The 20,634-nt window shown below is 44.9% G+C and overlaps 1 protein-coding gene across 4 annotated transcripts in view; it reads right to left on the bottom strand.

Annotated features, from left to right (window-relative positions):
• Positions 1 to 6,380: 6,380 nt before the first annotated feature.
• RAD51 (RAD51 recombinase) overlaps positions 6,381 to 20,634 on the bottom strand; it is a 709,369-nt gene continuing 695,115 nt past the window's right edge. For all 4 annotated transcript variants that reach the window (XM_069637566.1, XM_069637568.1, XM_069637567.1 and 1 more), the window contains one exon: positions 6,381 to 7,019. In XM_069637566.1, the coding sequence (XP_069493667.1) occupies positions 6,896 to 7,019 (124 nt within the window). In that variant the 3' untranslated portion in view covers positions 6,381 to 6,895. The remainder of the gene's footprint in view (positions 7,020 to 20,634) is intronic.

Below are 20,634 nucleotides of genomic sequence, written 5' to 3'. Positions count from 1 at the left end.
CTCTGCAGCAACCACCAGTATCTGGGCTATGCACCATAGCAGGCTGCTCGCTTGGTTTTTGTTTTAGACCAAGTTCCTGACAGTCTGTGGGTCAATACCAACAGCTAACAGTCTGCCTAACCACATAGAACAATCATTTGATAGTCTACATGTGGTCTACATTTAGACTACCATAATGAGACCTCTCGTTTTGACCACCCACTTCCATCTCTCCCACTTCAAAAACCCTCCCTACTACCATACCCCCAGGTATTTGGTTGAAATCGACCAGAATGAAGACTATCAAAAGATGGTGTCAAACAGCATACCTGTCGTAACCTCTATACAGTGTGGCTCATCCGTCTTAAAAGTCCCCTGTTCTTCAGTGTTGCCTTTATGTAACATATTTGGATTGGCTACCTTAGAGTCCAGCTCTCTCTCACTCTCCTACTCTTCTTTCTATAGCGTCACCAACTCCCCAGTTGTGGTTGTTATGATGCAGTCATCCTAGGTAGGTATTGTTCCAATAAAAATTGGAACTGGTGTGACTTAGTGGGTTTCACCTAATCCTTGTGTGTGTGCCACGTTCCCTGTTGTATTTTGGTATTGCAAGTTGTCGAATGACTCAATTGAACCCAAACCAGAGGGCTCAAATAGTTTGCCATCTTGGCATCAGGTACTGCAGTTATGTTGGATGGGTATAGATCATGTTTCAATTGTTGAATGTCAAGTTCTCACCCTCCAGTAGCGTTTCTGTGCAGTGTATGTACACTGTGGGCGTCTCTTTCATAACTGCCATAAAACTCCCTTCGTGGTCCATTCCCGGTTCACTTCGTAGCTTGTGCATTAAAGGTGCATTTGTTTGAGAATTCCACCTTGCTTGTGGATTAGCAAACAAAGCCTGAGGCAAGCAGCAGATTCCCTGACTGTACTTTGTAAGAGAGACATGGTATCACAAGTATGACACTGACACAAGAGTTACAAGTTTCAAAACCTTTGGAGAAACTCCAAGAATCTAATAAACTCCTACGTTTCCCTATAGCTATGACGGGAGTATTCTCTATCATTAAACAATAAACAGTCCTAGTCAGTCTTTGTCAAATCAAAATGGCCTATACTAACAAAATCTAACACCTGCCCTATCTCTCATACAAAAAGTGTGTAAAGGAGAATATGTATGCAAAGGAACATCAGTATTATAACAAAGGATCAAAGTGGCTGAGTCAACTCTCCTCCCCATGTTGGACAGCACGGAGTAAGGCGGCCCCATATACAGGATGATACACTCTGGCTCAGGTTCGCAAAATAAAGGCAGTTCAAAACGTGGACAGAGGCCCGCCCGGCCTTCTATGTTAAAGTCACTTATCCAGCGTTCCAAAAGTGTTTTCATAGTTCAACAAAAAGTTCACATAGGTCTCCCTCAGCCGGGCTCAGACCTAACAATCACAGCACTTGTAGGGGTTCCCTTCCTCAAGCTTAATTCACATTAGTTAGGGGTTCCCTTGCCCTAACTTATCACACTTCCGGTCTCCCTCAGTCATGCTTGAATGTGCAGGGCTTTTACCATAGACCTCTGCAGGACGACTTCGACTTTCTCTTCAGCTCACACTCGTGTTATTTGCCCCAGTGTCTCTTGGTCTTGGTAGTTCAGTACCATAAGCACAACAGTTCAAAGAAATCTGTCTCTTCAAGCATTCACCTTTTCACTTCCCTTTTGCCGGGGTTATTCTTTACCATTACGCATTTCAGAGTTCATTCACTTTGGCAGTTTATAACAAAACATTTCACATTTCGGGGAGACTTTCGAGTGGGCTACTTCCTATCGCCGGACCACTGCGCTACTTTGTATCACTGGCTCCACAGTTATCAGCCACTTAAAAGTTCATTACTGGTTAACTTTCTTTCGCATCTCATCAGCTTGTGTGCAACCTTCTCTTGTGAGTTACACTGTTGCATCGGCAATCGTTCCTTGACCAAACCGGCCTTTCATGACTTTCACTAACTTACCGGTTGTGCACGTTCCTTTGTCTCTGCAGCTTTGATTCACGAGTCTAGGTTAATACCACAGGCTTTGCCTCGCCTCCCCAACTCTGATGTTCACGCGGGAGGGTCGCTGGCGTCCTTGAAATAATGCAGGTTTCTTGTCTGCGATTTGGCTTTCTCCACTTCTCTTTCACAGTTTCCCGGAAGCAACAACCTCCGCAGGGATCTTCAGGGTTTCCCTACCCTTTGGTCTAGCCTCTCGATCAGTCGTCCTGCTCCAGTAGGTTCGCCTTTGCCCCAAAAGTTCGCTCCTTCTTGTGTTTCACCTTGCACAAAATGTGTCTCCATGTTCCATCTTTAATCCATGTGGGGAGAACTAATGGGTCTCAGATGTATGTGATTAAAGTCAAGTGCCTGACTTTGCCTGACCTGATTAGCAGGGCATGTCCAATGAAATATGCAAGTATTAGCCTCTTTACTCTCAGTTTGCCCTCTTCCTTGGCCCAGTGTTTGTGTAGAAAGGGGGGTAGGGGGTTGGAGGATCCTATAAAATAGGATGGGGCATGGGAAAGGGGAGGTTCGGGGGGAATACCGCATCTCAGTGTTAGGCAGAAACCTGTGCAGTTCCCTTAGGGACCACTGCAAATGATTTAGGACTACAGGTGGTTGGCAGTAAACCCAATTGGTAGCAGTCTGAACCACCCAGATTTACCTGGTAGCTGTGGCTGAGCAGTCAGACTTCTCTCAAGAAGAGTAAGGCAGTATATAGAGTATACACAATAGGCACAGAGATACAGTAGCACAAACACTGACCAGAGCTTTGGTGTAAAAGTATATAATTATTTAAAGACACTTGTAAATCACACTAGCACACAAAGAGGTAAGTAATTTCAACAACACAGTCACACACATATATATATATATATATATATATATATACAACCCTGATTACTTATTAGACAAGTCTTAATGAGAAACACCACTTATTTTCAGACAGAGGTGAGCGCTTAACATAAGATGGCACTCTAATAAGTTATTAAAAAGGGAGGGAAAAGGCGAAGTTATGAAAGCACACAAATGTCAATACTTTTCAAAGAACCACAGTGAGGCAGGTTAGGCAAAGTCTACTGGAGAGCAAGGAAGTTCAAATGCCAGGCCCACTCTTAGAGAGAGCAAGCTAAATGTGTCCAGGATCACACAGTGGGGTTATGCCCAAAGAGTCTTTGTAAATAGTTTACAAAAGATTGAGATCAAGTTAGGAAAAGTTAGTTAACAGGCCCCAGGCTAACCCAGGTTAGAAAGTCGAGGATTTACTGTCACCCCGAACGATCTGTCGCAAGGGAAGCCAGGCAGGACACAGTACCTGAAATGGGAAGAACGCTCCAGCGGGGGCAGTTGTTCCTGGCAGCGGGTGCAGGTCGGTGTTTCGTCCAGAGGAAGAGGAGGTCTCGACGTGGAGGAAAGATTAAGGTCGTTGCACTGCCAGGGAAGAAACCAGCTGCTGAGTTTCCCGGTTACAAGGTACTGCCCTTTTCTTCGCGATAGTGATAAACTGTGGTATTCCGGTTGCCGGGGTGCTTGGCACGGGCAAGGCGGCCACAAGATGGTCCAGGAAGGCGAAAAGACGGGCAAACTGGTTATCCCCACCAGTCAAAGGAAGAAGACTCTCCGGACTGGAGATCTCCTCTGTCGTCAGGAAAAGTGGTGAGACGGTTCAGCAGGGCTCCACCGGTGGTGTCGTCGTTGCAGGTCGGCTCGGCTTCTCCCTCCTCGGATTCTTTAGGTCCTGTGGCGACTTCTGAAGTTCCAGTCCCCAAAGCCCTGCTTTTATGCAGAAAACCCCCATTCATTCAGCCTAACTGTCACTCAAACATGCTAAGTGGTGAGTCGGGCGGCTCACCACTTGGGCCAATCACACAAGAGTGTGACTTGAGTTGCCGAAGCAACTCAGTCCAGGGTGCCTAAACCCCCTCCCACACGCCCTGTGGTACCCAGAGTGGCACCACTTTTGGAGGCTTCTGTGGAGAAGCCCGCCAAAAAGTGGAAAAAAAGGGCTCAACTTGGGTTGGAGTCAAAGAAGCAAACACAAACGCCATTCTGGAACCAAGTTTCGGCAAAAAATACCAACTGGTGAATTTATATTAATTTAATAAACCGGCGGTATGTTCGAGGCTATTTTAAAAAGTAGTAGCCTCGAACAATGGGAAAATCCCATAGGAATATATTTGCGGTCGAATATAAAAAGTAGTATCCACTGCCACCAGCCAGAACTCGGTCGGAGGGGACAGGACAGTGCCCCCTCGAACAACAGACCCCTGGGCAATCGAATTGCCCCGACCAGTACGTTCACAATATGATGGTTTGTACTGGTTCTGTTCACAATTTAAGACTAGTAAAGCCAATGGTGACTTTACATGCCCTGGGAGACAGTAGTCAGTCCCAGGGAATGGAGTCTATGTTTGGGGGTCGCTACAACACCCCTGGGTTACTGCACGGAGGGTGCTGTGTAACCCACATATCAAAAACACATGAAACCCTATGGGGGAAAGGACGCCATAGCCCATAGAACACATACAAAGTCAAAGGACACCTCAAATCATGTCTAAGAGTGGGAGAAAAAGAGTCTCACTCTTAGCAGGAGATAAAAATAAACCCCAAAAAATCCAGCAAAGCTGCTGGGGGTCTCACTACGTTTGGGAAATTAGCCTTTACAGAGAATTCTCCCTAACACTCAGCCTCGGTTGCCTCACCTCCACTCCCCGAAGACCCCTCACCCAGGTGATCCTCCCGCACTGGTCCACCCCCAGGGTCTGGATCCAAAAGGCAATGGCCGTACTCTGGCCACCTGAGAGAGAGATTGCCAGGGACTAGTTAGTGAGACACCCTTTGGTTTCTCACAACTGCGTGAATGGTAAGCTCTCACATTAGATATTCAGGGTTTATTCCGCTCTAAATTTTTCTCCACAGATGAGGGTAGCCATGGCTATTTTTCCTTATTTTGAAAGACATTTTCTGTTGAAGATACAACAGACCTTTCTTTGACATGGTGACTGCATGGCACTTAATATGGTGGCCAAGAGGAGACTGGGGAAGCACTGGGGAAATGCTCCCCCATAGACTGCCTTGAGGGGTTGTATTACATAGCCGATGGTTTCCCTAAAGTAAGTTTTTTTTCCTGAAGCAGTTCTCTCTGTACCTTCCGAGTGATGTTATGTGACCAGAGATTTGTTGGCACCCTGGTCCCTGAGAACGTAATAACTTACATAAGTTAGTTCTGTGCTGGTCCACACAGCAGAATGCATTTTAGACACTGTGCACTGCAATCCTGTCATAGCTCTGACCCTTGGTATGGAGTCTTGCTTTCAGTCTTAAAACAGGCATACATGAGCCATCAGAGATGGACCCAATCAAGATATTATGTACCAAATTTAGAGCATATTTGTATCTTATGTTATGAAAAACAGAAGCAAATATTTCTTCAGTCTTAATGTTTTCTTTTGGTCAAAGTCAACGGTCTGCATCAATTTCCTTTTTGATTAATCCTGGAATTTATGAAGCCTTGCTCAAATAACCATATTTAAAGGGCTGTTGTGTAACATCAGGCCAGGAGTGCTCTGGATGCAGATACAGGTTATAGGCATAAGCCACTGGAAAGGAGGCTGAACAAGACAAGCAAGTGACAAACTATTTGCACATACAAATATATATAGAAAGGAAAATAGATGAGAAAATAGCCATTATTTGGGTCAACGTTGGTCTAGGGTTCAAGTGCCTGACTGATCGGATCCAGTAACTCAACCTGCAACCAAAGGTTTTTACTCACCGATTTATTTCACCATTCCTGAGCATTATTCACCGAAATTGGTACCCTCAGAGATTCTCTTCGGTTTGTAGTTAATGGTTTCTGCAGGTCCGCTTCTACTGTGGCTCACCACTGGCTCGAATCCTTCTTTGCTTCCATTTCTGGGGCTTCTGGATCTCAAACCTGAAACATCTTGAGAGGGTCTCGTCAGGCATCCCCTGGGGTGGGTTGCTTCATACTCCACACCTGACCAAACTGCCCCCCAAACCCTCCCATGGCCAGTGTCGACTTACCTATTAATTAGACGTGCTTACCTAAGAGGGGCAGTTCTCCAGTATGAAGGAAGCAAATTGACTGATGCATGAGGAAAGGGCCTAATCCAAAATGAAATTCCTGAAAACACTCATTACGATAAACATTCCAACTATCATTTGCTAAACAAAAAGAAAGACAATTTTTCATAGTGTGGTGAAAAAAGGTACCTTGCATGCTTTTCGCTCCAGTCCACATGAGGAAATAAACAGTGCCCATAAAGAGGATTCAAATGCGGGATTAACTATAACCCAAAACGGACTGCCACCATAAAATTAATAACCGAATTAAAGAACAAACATAATTTACATCTTGAAAAACAACATTTTTTATTGATATTTAAAATAAAAATTAATGTAGTCCTTGGTTGTTTCTGGCTGCTTTTACCAGAACACTAAAATGTTATGTTGCAATAATGTCCTAAAAGATTGATCCACTAGATTGGATAAACAAAGAAATTCAAAAGCAAAAACGCATTTTGTGGATTCACAAGCTCACTTGTTTGAATGCAGAGACCTACACTCTTTAGAAAATTAACAATATAACGTGAAGAACAGCGTATCTTTAGGATAGGTGAACATCACAGTACATCTGATGAAGCATTTCTAGAGCAACGTGATGCTGCAAATGGGAGTAACATTTTAAACACCCCTTCTGACATACAGATCAATTCATAATCAAACTAGAACTTTCTTCTTGCATAATTAGTCTCCCATCTGCAGTTTGGGCATGCAGAGAAAACTAAAGCAGTTCAAGAAGGCACTCCTGGAGATCTGGAAATTCAGTCTATTGCCACTGTAACATGGGACTAGCATGGACTCAGTCTTTAGCATCTCCCACACCATCGGGATTAATTGCAAACATTGCTTCAGCCTCAGGAAGGCAAGGCGAATCATAGATTTTGCAAATCCGGGTTTCACCTCTTCCTTTCCTCAAATACAGTCTGCAAGAAAAACAAAAAAGAACTTTAGCACAACAACTTCTGTAAAAGCACTTTTTTTAAGCAAGCGTCATAGGTAGTATTTGTAGCAAAACGTTTTAAATCGGGCATATAAATTGTGTGCAACTGCCGTCAATCCTACTAAGCACTTTCCTTGAGGGCACAGCTTTCTCCATTCATCCAAACGTTGACAGTTACTGCTCTTTCAGAATATCCAGTTTGCACGCATACTTCTCAAGGCCCATCTCCCAAGATATGCACAAATGTCTAACAAGCTAAAACTCCACAGGCAGAAATCCAACACTTTGCTTCACCCCAAAAAGAACAGTCTTCCAATACAAACACAAAAGGTGAAGGATTGGCAATTTCCTCCACAAATGATACCAAAACTACATTTCTTTTACCTTTCTGATCTAGCATTTACTAAACGTTGACCCCACAGGCAAGCGTCTGGTAACACTCCCAACTAGGAGCTCTGAGCACTGGTGGGTAGATTGGCCAAGTTGATTTCCAAAACAACCCATGAAGAGCAGGCAAGATTTCAATCCATGGAGAAACAGCTCAATCTAAATTGCTTATTTCCAGCATTAAATAGTAGCAGACTAGATCCTGGTGACCGTTTAAATTGTCAGCCTACAAACCGGGAAGGTTTAGGACAGCATATACTGGTAATACCAATTTGAAATGTTTGCAGAGATTTAGAAAAGGTCCAGCATACATTTATTGACTATGACATGTCAATGCAAAAGGCCCGACTGTTGGGAATGTTTATGGATTGCCAGAGAGATGATTACAGAATCTGGAACAAAGAACAATGAAGGTGGCTCTGCAAGATTAGGATAAGTGGAGATGATCTGAGGTTGGCTGTTGAGGAAGATGCTTGACAGGACCAATCAGCACAATAGATATCTACTTGCATTGGTAATTGGTGTCTGGCAACCAATAGAGGACAGATCAGGCCAGTGCCAGTCTCACGGATAAGCAAGGTGGCATGTCAAGTGGGCTGTATTACCATAACATATGCACGAGTTGAAGGTATTAACCAAAGACACCTTGTGGAAGAAAATGATCTATTTCTAGACACTACAACCCTTATTATGGCTACGAACAAACTTGAAACATACGCTGATTAAACACTGCTTGAAATTAACCTTTGTATTGTTACTTTAAAGGAAGTTGATTAATTTTCCCAAAGCTTAAAAAAAGAAAAAAAGAAAATATAAAAAAAAGAGCTCCAACTTGCTTTATGTTTTGCATTACCAAGTAATGTCATCATAAACTGTAATGTGTGAAAAATGCGAGCCAGAAAAACATGACTTTGATGCGCAGCCATTTTTTAACACTCATCTTCAATCACAGTAATAAAGTCTGCGTTTTCGCGGGCCTCACAGAATAAGAGAGTAGCAGCGAAAACAGAGAATGGTCACAAACATTATCCGTGTGGACTTACTGCGGAGAATAGTTATTGTATTGTCCATGCTGAAAGGGAGGACGCTCCGCTTCAGACCCTGTTAGACGCAGTGATCTCTTGCCTACCTGCTGAGGGACTAAGCAGTGTTGTGGTGGCCAAGATGAAGTTTTCTTCTGCCTCGTGCTTAACGGTGATGTAACCTATATTTGAATTCTTACATATATCCAAGTGTATGTGTGTTTATTGATATATATATATATATATATATATATATAGTGTAAATAACGTGCCTATAACACGCCAATTGTTTTATGATATTATATGGTTTGTGTATTTTATTTCTGCCCGTCTGAGTCCAATCACTTGTTTTTGCTAAGGGGGCCGGGGAGACATAAGTCTTAGTTACTTACCTGTAACTGTATTCCTCCAGCATTGGTAGCTTTCATAGATTCACATGCTTGAATATTCCCTGTCGTCAGACTGGGAATCCTCAGTGATAAAAAATAATTACTACAATTTTTAATATACATCCCTTCTCCCCTAGAGAATGCATGTAAATACTCCATTGTGGCCTATGAGCCATTCTACTGTGTAGTCCCTCCACCTCACTTTGGTCCTTTATGGCTCCAACCAATGAGGTGACCGGGTTTAAGCTCCGCCCCAGTCAGCCATCTTCAGATTTTGAACCGTAGAAACTACAGTATGATGGGTGCTGAGCGTAGGAGCAGCCTCTCAAGGGAGGCAGGTGGGCGCATGCGAATCTATGAAAGATACCAATGCTGGAGAAATAAAGTTACAGGTAAGTAAGACTTCTCCAGCATTGAATCTTTCATAGATTCAGATGCTTGAATAAAATACCAAGCAGTTAAAGCATGCCACCATCACATACATATATATACATATATAAGCGTGATGCAGAAAAGTGTTTTCTGACAAACCTTTAACATGCAGCAACACAACTGTTACCTACTCACGGAAAGGCGGGAAAGGCGGCTGGTCCTACCTTATGCAAAGAGGTGGCGGAGCACTGCCTGTCCAACTGCAGATTCCTTGTTGGCATCTTCTGCTAGGCAGTAGTGTTTGGCGAACGTGTGCAGAGTGCTTCAGGTAGAGGCTCTGCAGATGTCCTTCAAGGGTACCCCTGCGTGAAACGCTACTGACGATGCTCTCACTCTGATGGGAGTGTGCTGAAGGCGGTCTGGAGAGGGTGGTTGACCTTCAATTGATGACAATGGGTGATGCATAACAAGACCAATCTTGCCAGACCTTCTTTTGAGATAAGGTGCCATCTTGTGCGGCCAGCAAAGGCAATGAACAGTATGTTAGATAACCGGAACTCCTTAGTTGTCTGCAAATAGAATTTCAAAACCCTAGTCATATCTAGGGAATGTAAAGCTCTTTCCGCTTCCGAGGTATGGTTCCGGAAGAAAGATGGTAGAACAATGCCCTCTGAGTGTCATTTCCTATAAGACCTTAGGCAGAAACTTTGGGTGTGTCTTCAAAATGATGCGGCGTTGCTGACACAAAGTAAAAGGAGGTTCTGAAGACGAGGCTTGTAATGCACTGATCCTCCTGGCCGAAGTCATGGCTATCAAAAAAACTGTTTTCCAAGATAAGAATTTTATTTCACATCTGTGAATGGGTTTGAAAGGTGGTTCCATGAGGGCTGTTAGTACAGTGTTTAGGTTTCAGGAAGGAACGGATGAGGGAGTAGGAGGTGGAGTACGCATCAATCCCTTCAGGAAGATCTTGATGGCCGTAAGAGAGCAATGACTGCGCTTCTGGAGTCGTCGCATATGCCGATATGGCCAACAGGTGAACTTTGATGGAGGATAGGGAGAGACCTGTCTTAGCCAAATGTAATAAGTGAGGTAGTATCTGTACTACTGAAGCTGTAAGTGGGTTAATCGTAGATGTTTCACACCACTTAGAGAAGCGGGTCCAATTCCACACGTAAGTGATCCTTGTCGAGGGGGCTCTAGAGGCCCTGATTATGTCCCAGCAGTCCGCCGGAAGGTTCAAGTTAATGAGTTTGCGCTGCTCAGGAACCAGGCCTTGAGGGAGAGGCTCGGTGGGTCGTGGTGGAGGACTTTGTGGTTCTGCTGAGTCAAGAGGTATTGATGTGCCTGGAGGCAAATAGGAGGCCACCGGGATAGATGCTGCAGTCTCGGGTACCAGATCTGTCGCACCCAGTCCAGCGCTATTAGGATCATGGAGCAATCCTGTTCCTTCATTCTGCGCAGAACTCTGGCTATGAGTGGAATGGGGGACAGGCATAAAGGAACTTCCCTGTCCAGTCCACCGAGAATGCATCTCCTGCTGACTGATGTTCCGGGTACCTTGAGGCGAATGCTTGACATTTTCTGTTGACTCTGGTGGCAAGGAGGTCGATCTGTGGATGGCCCCATACAGAGAAATCCGTTGAACTTCCCTTTCGTCAAACTCCCATTCGTGGGATGACACATACTCCCTGCTCAGTTTGCCCGCTAAGACCTTGTCCACTCCCGGGAGATGTTCCGCCCTGATCTGGACTTTGTGATGCAAGGCCCATGACCATAGTAGTTGAGCTTCCTGTGATAAGATCTCTGACTTCGTGCCTGCTTGCTTGTTTGTGTAGTGCATGGAGGTTGTATCGTCTGTCTGGATGGTGAAGACTTGACCCGCCACTACTGGAAGGAAAGCTTTTAGAGCCCAACGTATCGCCCTGAGCTCTAGGACATTGATGTGGAGCCATGATTCCTGGTCTGACCAAGCTCCTGCGCTCCCGATCCCGAAAGGGACGCATCTGTCCTTAGGAGAAGATTAGACGTTGGTGCCTGAATGGCATCCCTTGAAGCAGGTTCCGTGGAGTATTCCACCATCGAAGCGCCTTGTGCACTGCCGTCGATATCTGGACTACATCTTCCCATGAACCCATGGCTTGCTTCCATTGGTGGTCCAGGGCCTCCTGGATTGGTCTCATGCGAAGTCTGCAGTTTGGTATGGGAAATATACATGAGGACATCATACCGAGGAGGGATTTGAAAGAATGTACCGTGGTCGTCTCTTTTTCTAAGAACAATGATGTCGAGCGGAGGATGGCTGTTACTCTGTCCGCCGATGGTCTTACCCTGGGAATGGTCCTGTCGAACTCGGCCCCCAGAAAGAGAACGGTTTTGCTGGGTACTGGGCAGGATTTTATGTTTATCGAAAAACCTAACCCTTTTAGGAGTTTTATCGTTATCGATACTGCCAATTGAGCTTGACTGGAGGAGCTTGCCCTTATCAACCAGTCGTCCAAATATGGAAAGACCTCCGTTCCAAACCTTCTGAGGTTCGCTGCTACGGGCGCCAGACATTTGGTAAATACACTTGGTGCTGATTATAGCCCCAACGAGAGTACTCTGAATTGGAAATGTAGGTCTCCTATAGCGAACCTGAGGAACTGTCTGTGGGCAGGATGAATTGGAATGTGGAAATATGCGTTTTCTAAGTCAAGAGTGGCTAGGAAGTCGTTTTTGTTCAGCCACGGTAAGACGCTTTGCGGGGATATCATTTTGAATTTGATGCGTTTGATGCATTTGTCGAGTGCCCTCAAGTCCAATATGGGCCTCCATTGACCGTTGTTCTTTTTGATTAGAAAGAATCGAAAATAGAAATCTTTTCCTTTCTGTGGATAAGGAACCGGTTTGATCGCTGCTTTGTGCAGTAATTCATGAACTTCTGCCATGACTTTCCGCAGCATGTGAACTTTGCGAGGGATGAGAGCAAAGGAAGGAGGATTGTAAGAGGATTCAATTCAACACTACAGCTAAGTCAACGCCTAGTCTATAATACTGAATGAAAACCCTTATTGATATATCTTTATGTCCAGTTCATGCGTTCTGGATGACTACCCCTATATAACACCCCTCTCTTGGAATCCCCCTGACCCCACTGAGCCAAGAAGTAGTTCTGTTTTGCAAGTTTAAAAGGTTTATTTGATAATTTCAAATATCTATATATCACACTTTATAATAAATTAATAATTGAATAGCACACTTAATCTGATATGATAAATATTAACAACGGAGAATCTGGCACTAGCACGCTTCTTTATAATCACTAATGAGTTGAGATGAAATGGATAAGATAGCACACAGGTGAATAGGAACAAAAGAAGAAGGTGGTACAGAATGCTTTATGTAAGCTCAGGTGGATGCAATATTCAATGAATGCAGTACAGAAAATACTCAATATGATTTCAACCAAACAATGTAATCACTTTTCTCTGGCAATCCCCTCCCCCCCTTGATGCAAGGCAAGGAAATGGAAGGAAAACACACAGTTCTCAGAAATGCAATCAATGTAAATCAGTTCACCCCAGCAAGCTTACACTACAGAAAACAGATAGGAGTTTTGAAAACACAGGCAAAATGCTTGGATATGTGCTAGCAATGGATGAGAAATATGCTGGAAATGCTTTTAATTCCCTTTCAGAGGTTCAGGGTGAGTGATAGCTACTCTCTATGAATTCAGGATCACCTTAACAATGCTTTAGTAGTAACTAGCAGGTAAACGAAGTTTTTGGCAAGGAAAAGCAAAACTGCTGTCTTTTTACACGTGAAGAAATTTGCAAATCGCGGCAAAATTCGCGGATGCGCCAGGCGCTATTAAAGAGGAACCACAAGGACTATCTCTATCGTTTTGGGGTCCTAGGAAAGCCTAGGATCTCAGCTTCAAAATGAAAGTTACTGCAAGTCTCTAGCACAAACGGTTGCGGAGATATGAGCGATTTTGTGAAGGTCGTTTTTCAGATTTGAAATTTTAAAGTTCAAAAAGACAAGTGCAGCTTGCAACTAGGAAATGACAAGTGACAGCTTTACAAATGACAGGTGACAGTTAGGAGGCAGTTCTACTTAGATTAAATAGATTGAATTATATTATTTTAACTAGGAGATTGGTTCTGCACAGTTTTCTAGGTACTCACACTATATTCTTGAGTGAAATGGGCCTCGCCATGGATCTGGTCAGGTTTTAAACTCGCCTCTGGTCTCTGCACTTCACAGTGATCTGGGTCAGCTCTCTCTGGTTCTCTGGTCTGGGTCTCTAGTTCTGGATAGATTGAAGTCTCTAGTTTGGCTCTCTGGAGGTTTGATGGAGGTAAAGTATGGATTTTTCAGGCAGAGCTTCCAGCGGCAGATGGATTTGAAGGTCCCTATCTGTCCTGTCTGTCTGCTTTTATGTGTTTAGAATGTGGGTGTGTTCTAGCATCACTGACCCTACCTCTCTCTCAGCTTCTAATTGGTCAAACTTCCATTTATCATTTGATTGGGGAATGAACTGTGAGTCAGAGGGATGTCATTTTATGGCTTGCAGATAGGACACTCCTCTGTCAGATTGCACACATTCTATATTTGATAATAAAAGACATATTTCACAGTTACACAGTTGCTTGAAATTACATATACATGGTGTGGCTGAATTTAGCCATGTCTCTGTCCAAATCTGCTGTTTCTAAGAGCTTGCATTCAGAAATGGCACATAATTGACTTTTTAACTGATTTTTCAATTTCTGACATTGACCCAACTTTACATACATGTGCGCAGGGAGTATGGACATTAACTGATGAAGTTTCAGACTTTTAACATGCATACATTTAGAGTAATATCCACTTTTCCGCTAACACCCCCCTGAACACGCCACCGGGTCGAAAAACCTCTTAAAATGTGGGCAGAAAAATCACAAGAATTATGGTATCATTTATAAAATTTTCACATGTCCGCTCTATGAATGATCCATCTTTTTAAAGTTATGTTCTGGCTCCAAAGGGGTGTGGTTTCCTCTCAGCACAAGGTAGAAATACTGGTTTATCCAGTTCTGCCAAGCCAGCTTGCTCTCACAGGCAGTGCTCCTCCCAGCTTCTGCCAAGAGGAAGCTACATTTTACGACTGCTGTAATAAAACCTTTGCCTGAGTCAGGAGAGGCTCATTGTTCAAGAGGAAGCCATTTATGATCCTCTCAATAAACCCTCTGCCTGGGTGAAGGGAGTTGCATTGTTCACTCTCCTGCAGAGCACAGGTAATTCAATTATCAGATAGATGGCATATCCTTAGTGTGAGCAGCAAAAGGGCAGCTAGGCCTGGGAACACAGCTGTGACTCAAGTTTCACTCGTGATGGGGGTAGTTGCCAGGCAGAATTCAGTTCCTTAAGCCAGGTTTCAGATAAAATGTCACTTTTTGTTCCCCAGTTCCTGCATTCAAATAAAACTAAACATTTTTACATATGCAGCTAGAATGCTGATTCTAAGTGCAAAACTATGACATTTCAACAGTTACAAAGGCATGTGACACCAAACATAGGTCACTCATTTAATCTAAACATTTTCGATTTTAGTGTCTTTAAATCCAGTGCAACTTAAACTGCTGACTCCATAGCTCAGCCAGTTTTGTTATAAGCATTGTTCTGGGCTCTTCATTTCCCAGATTTTGTAGGCACACAAAACTCCATTCTACCAAATGTCTGCTGGTGTTCAGTGAATATTTTGCACATATTGCAATGTTTGAAATAGGCACTTTGGCTTGCCTTCAGAGAAACACAGGGTGGTTTTAAACTGCCGGCTTTTGGATAGTGGTGAGTACTGGTACTGCACCCATTTTTGGGATTTAAGAAAATGAATTCCCCACAATTCTAGGTTGCATTTGGCAATCAGCATTGCCATTTCCAATGGTTTCAGACTACTGTGTGGGTAGTCCAATGGTGGTTTTAAAGCGCTTTGAAGCTAACCGGCGCTACTGTTTTTCCTTTGGCAACCCATTTCCCTCATGGCAACCCGGCCTTTCATTCTCGCACTGGTGGGTGGCAAGTGAGGCAACCATTTTGGTGTGCGCACAAACTGCGCAGCTTTCCTGGATTTCGGCGCACATGTGGGTTTTCCGCCATCTTGAATTTTCTAAGCCCACAGCACCAAATGTTGTGGCATGATAGCTTAAACGTGGGTCAGGACACCCAACAAGCCCCCCCACGCGACTGCACTTTGAATTTGAGTCGATGGGGAGTCGCGTGCCCAAGGGTTTTGACCCACGCACCGGTCTGTCCGCATAATCTTCTTCCTACTCTGTAGATGGCACAGTTCAGCATCTTCTTCTCCATCCGGTACTGATCGATCGGTTCTCCTCGCCGGTCCTGATGGGAATATTGGGCGGTACACTGGGCCCATTGGATCTTCGTTCCCGGTCTCCGGATCGTCCTCCTTGGCCAGTCTCAAGGTCTTCTTTCTCCTAGGACGACAAAGGAAGAGCGGCAATACCTACTCATAGACGTTTTTCCACCACTGTTGAGATGGTGGGACAGCATATGCATTTCATCATGACGAAACATTACATCCTTATTTTGATAAAAAACAGTATAACTAAGAGACAGTTTCATGCAAATCACAATATTTTAGAGACTAGATGTGGTATGTTTTATGATTGGAACTGAATTAGTCTGAGACAGTACCCGCTAGGATTCCAGAGGATTCCTCCAGTTGTTGCAGAGTGTGCCTGGGATGGCAACATTTCAACTGGTTTATGTGGACCCACTTGTCTTCCCCCTCTGCCGAACCGCCTTTGGGGATGTGGATTTTGTAGGCCACAGGTGAGATCTTGTCGATGATCTCAAAGGGTCCTTTCCATGTAGGCAAAAATTTGCGCTGCTTGGCCTGGTTCCTTTGGAAGTTGTATAGATAGACCCGGTCCCCCACCTGATATTCCTTCCTGGAAGTTTTCAGGTCATAGTGGGTCTTCATGCTATCAGCTGATCTTTCTAGATTCCGCTGAGCATAAGCAAAAGCATGTTGGAGGTGTTTCCTTAAATTCTCTACATACTCATGAGTAGTGGAGGCATTTATCAGTGTCTGCTCTTGGGTCCTATAGAGCAAATACTGAGGAAGCACCATCTTGCGCCCAGTCATCAACTCAAATGGTGACATTTTGGTTGCAGATGAAGGGGTAGATCTGATAGCCATTAGGACCAGAGGTAATCGGATATCCCAACTTGGCCCAGAATCTGCCACAAACTTCTTTAATATGCTCACAATGGTTCGGTTATATCTCTCTACTGCCCCCGAAGAAGCTGGCCGATAAGCAATATGCAACTTCCTTTTGACCCCCAGTATCTCCCACATCTTTGTCATTACTTCACTGGTGAAGTGGCTACCTCTGTCTGACTCAATCCTTTGAGGTAGACCAAAACGGGAAAAGATGTGGTTAATCATCAAGGCAGCTGCAGTTTCTGCCTTGCAATTTGGGGCTGGGAGACATTCCACCCACTTGGTAAACAAGCATGTCACAGTCAACATGTACTTATTCCCCCTAGCCGAGCGAATCACAGGGCCTACAAAGTCGATTTGTAAATCTGACCATGGCAGTGTCATCCCCCTCTTTTGGAGAGGCGCGCGGTGCGTGAGGGATGATGGCTGAAATTGTGCACACACAAGACACCCCTTCAAGTATTGGTCGAGGTCCTGCCCCATGTGTGGCCAGTATGCAACCTCTCTTAAGATTTCCAATGTTGTGTGAAACCCCCTATGACTGGCGGTGGCCGCATCATGGGCGTGACTTAACATCAGGCTTCGGAATGAGGTAGGAACCACCCACTGATCGTGGCCAGCTTTGGATTTCCTTACCAGCAAACCGTCTTGGATTCGGAACATTTTTGGACATTTCATCAACACTCTTAGGTCCTCTTTCCCAATGTAATCGGTATCCGTCAGGGGAAAGTTCTCAGGGTCCTCAAGGTGCTGGTAAAATTTACCAATTATTGGATCCCCCTTCTGAGCGGTAATCAAATCAGCATCAGGGGTCTCCTTACTCCATTGTGCAATTGAAAGGTCGTTGTGAGCATTTGTCTGGGACCTAGTGATGGCAGTGACCTGGATTTCCCCCAACAGGGACTCAATCTCAATTAGATCCCCTTGGATGGCTCCGGTTTTGGCCAGCTGATCAGCTAAGTCATTTCCAGTTTTGTCTGGTCCCTCTACTTTGGAATGACCCTTAATCTTCTTCCAATAGACGGTCATCCCATTCGATGTGACCAGATCATCAATGTTTTGGATCAACTTCCCATGTTTCAAGGGTTTGTTGTTAGCACATAACATGCCTCTGGTTTTCCAATTAACCAGGTGCTCCACGAACCCGTTCCGTACATAATCCGAATCTGTGATTATGACCAGTTCGTGGAGTTGATGCTGGACAGCAGTGAGGATGGCCTGATGCACAGCCATCAATTCTGCCACCTGACTACTTCGGGGACCAATTTTGTATCCAGCGGAGGGTTCTGGGGACTCATTCACCCATGCATTCCCTACGCCAGCCACCAGTTCTTTCTCCCCGTTGTTGTCAACATGGTAAGAGCATCCATCCACATACACAGTGGGCATTCCCTCACACTTGTCTTCTTCAAAGACTTTGTGGGGGGAATTAAGGTATGCCTCCATGTTGTCCTTTATTTTTAGACTTTCGTCCTCGAGACAGTTTTCTCTGGCACAATCATGCAAGTCAGCCAGACCTTGCGCGAGGGGACTCTTCTTGTTTTGGCCATATCTGACCTCCACAGGAAAGCCTTGCATTGACAGAATCCAGGAAGTAATTCGGGAATTACTCACATTTCCGGCCCGGATTCTGTCACTTTGGAGATATTGCAGAGGCTGGTGTGGAGTCTCCACTATGATGTGTTCCCCCTGGATAAACGGGCGGTAATTCTTCAATGCCCACACCGTTGCCAGGAGTGCCTTCTCACAATCGTTGAATTTTTCCTCCACAGAGGATAAAGTTTTGCTCGCATAGGAGATTACTTTATTGACCTTGTCATGCTTTTGGTATAATACTGCCGTCAAGCACGTATCAGAGAACCCCGTCTCCAGGAAGAACTCCTTGTTTCTGACAGGGTAAGCTAGGCAAGGCGCTTGTGAGAGGCTTCTTTTGAGTTGTTTTACCGCCTCGGCTTGTTCTGGACCCCATTCCCACTTGACCCCCCCCTTCAGGAGATGAATCAGGGGTCTGGTGATCTCTGCGTAGCCCTCAATGAACTTTCTGCTGTAATTAGTCAGTCCAAGGAGGCTCCTTAGTTCCCGCAGAGTTGTGAGGTCTTTCAGTTTCTGAAGTGCTTCCACTTTCTTTTCCTGGGGACAGAGACCCTGAGGAGTAATCTCATGCCCCAAGAAATTAACACGGGTTCTACACCACTGTGCTTTCTGAAAGGAAAGTTTTGCTCCGGCAGCCCTCAACTGTGTCAGAACATAACGGATCTCTGCTATGTGTTCCTCCACAGATGAACTTTTGATGAGGACATCATCTACATAAGCCAGGTTACCCCTTGCACCCAAGTCAGGCATGGCCTTGTGTAGAAAAATGTTGAATTCATTGCCGGAGTTGAGGTATCCGAAGGGAGTCCGGGTCCAGGTGTACTGCTGGCCCCCAAAGGTAAAAGCCAGCTTGTATTGGTCCTCCCTACTGACAGGCACAGTCCAGTATCCATTGGTCAGGTCTATTGTAGTGAATACCTGTGACCCCTGGATCTGGGCCAGCCCGTGGTCAATGTAGGGCAGAGGCCATCGGGAAGTATGGACCCGTTTGTTGAGCTCCCTGAGGTCGGCACAGAGTCTCCACTGGCCGTTTGGCTTCAATATTCCCAGCACCGGATTATTGAAGGTGCTGTGGACTGGACGGATTATTCCCCGGGACTCAAGGTTCTTAATTATTTCAGTAAGGGACTCCATTGATGCGAGAGGCAAGCGATATTGCTTCACAAACACTGGAGTCATGCTAGGGTCTGTGGGGATTGTTGTTGTGTGGATGTCAGTGCGACCACAGTCATATGAGTCTACCGCAAAGAGATCTTGGAAATCCAAGAAAACTTGTTTCAACTTTTGCTTTTGTTCCAGAGTCACACAGGCATCAGCTAGGTTGACTCTCTCTTCCACCATCTGCCTGAAGCCTGGAAAGACTTCTGGTTTGGCTATCTCCGCGGCCTCCTCCAGCTGGGTGGAGAAGTCCCTGGTCAGAGTGCTGATTTGGACCGGAGTCTTCAGGTGGGAAAGGCAGCCCTCATGGACCTGGAAAATCACCTCATCCCTCCTGAAGTCACACGTCACATCTTCCTTACCATAAGGGCAGGAAGTGTACACCAGGAAGTTCCCCCCATGCCGGGTAAAAATCCTGTCTGGTGTTGTATTGTCCTCACTGTCACTGTCAACACAGTCCTTGGGGATTGGTCCTAACAGTTCATTTCTAAGATCAATGGAGAAATGTCGGTCATCAACCGCCATTCCAATAATGGTGCCTGCGGCTAGAGTAATACTCTTTAAGTCGCTGTTATCCACCTCTATTGGAATGGTGTCATGTTCTATGTTGACTAATGGTGTTGGGTTTACCCCCAACCCTTGCTGTTGGAGAGAAGCATTTAGATGTATGTAAGCATCAGGGTTTTTCAACTCTTGTCCCCTTTTAACTTTCACTTCCAGGGAGAATTGTCGGGTCCTTTCTGGGATGGTGACTTCCTCTTTAACCTGAATTTCAACTGCATAAGGTAGCAATTGAGCTGACCTAAATGCTTTTTCTGGATCATCAAAGCTCATGGGATTATCCGCTAATCGGGACCAAGCTTTGAAGTTTATTAGGTCCAAACTAATGGCAAAGCGATTGAGAATGTCACTGCCTAAGTAAAAGGCGGCAGTGACGTCTCGCACGACCCAACAATTATGGACTATGCTCTTGTTGCCAATGGAGATTTTGAGCATACACCTGCTTGGCAGGAGATGTTTGGAATTAGGTGCTTCCAGGTCCATTTCCCATTTGTCTATCAGTTTGAATGTGGGAATGGCTGGATCTTTTGGGAGTTGGCGAAACATGGCTTCGCTGATGAAGCTCTTACCGTTGTTCACACACACTCGAGCGAGAACAGAGTCCTTCCCATCATTTAACTGAACAGGGATGAACAACTGCTCTCCAATTTGATGAATATCAGCCAGGCTTTCAGCTGATTTCACATCTTTCTGGACTATAGGAGTGGGAGTTCCTGATTGTGGATTAGTATAGAATTTCAGAGCGTTTCCTTCCAGCGTGGAGTACCACTTTAGACTGGAAGGAAGGTTGATTTTCAGAAATAGAGAGGACCCTCCACCACCAGTCTCTTGTCCTACTGCTATTACTGTCACGTCTGGAATTCGGCTATTCTGGAAGTGAAATTCTACTTGGTCAGATTTGTG

Source organism: Ambystoma mexicanum, chromosome 14 (genome assembly GCF_040938575.1).
Source record: "Ambystoma mexicanum isolate Mex_15411 chromosome 14, UKY_AmexF1_1, whole genome shotgun sequence".
Taxonomy (NCBI): Eukaryota; Metazoa; Chordata; class Amphibia; order Caudata; family Ambystomatidae; genus Ambystoma; species Ambystoma mexicanum.
Note: the sequence above shows the minus strand (reverse complement) of the source record. Positions and strands in the feature narration are given on the sequence as shown.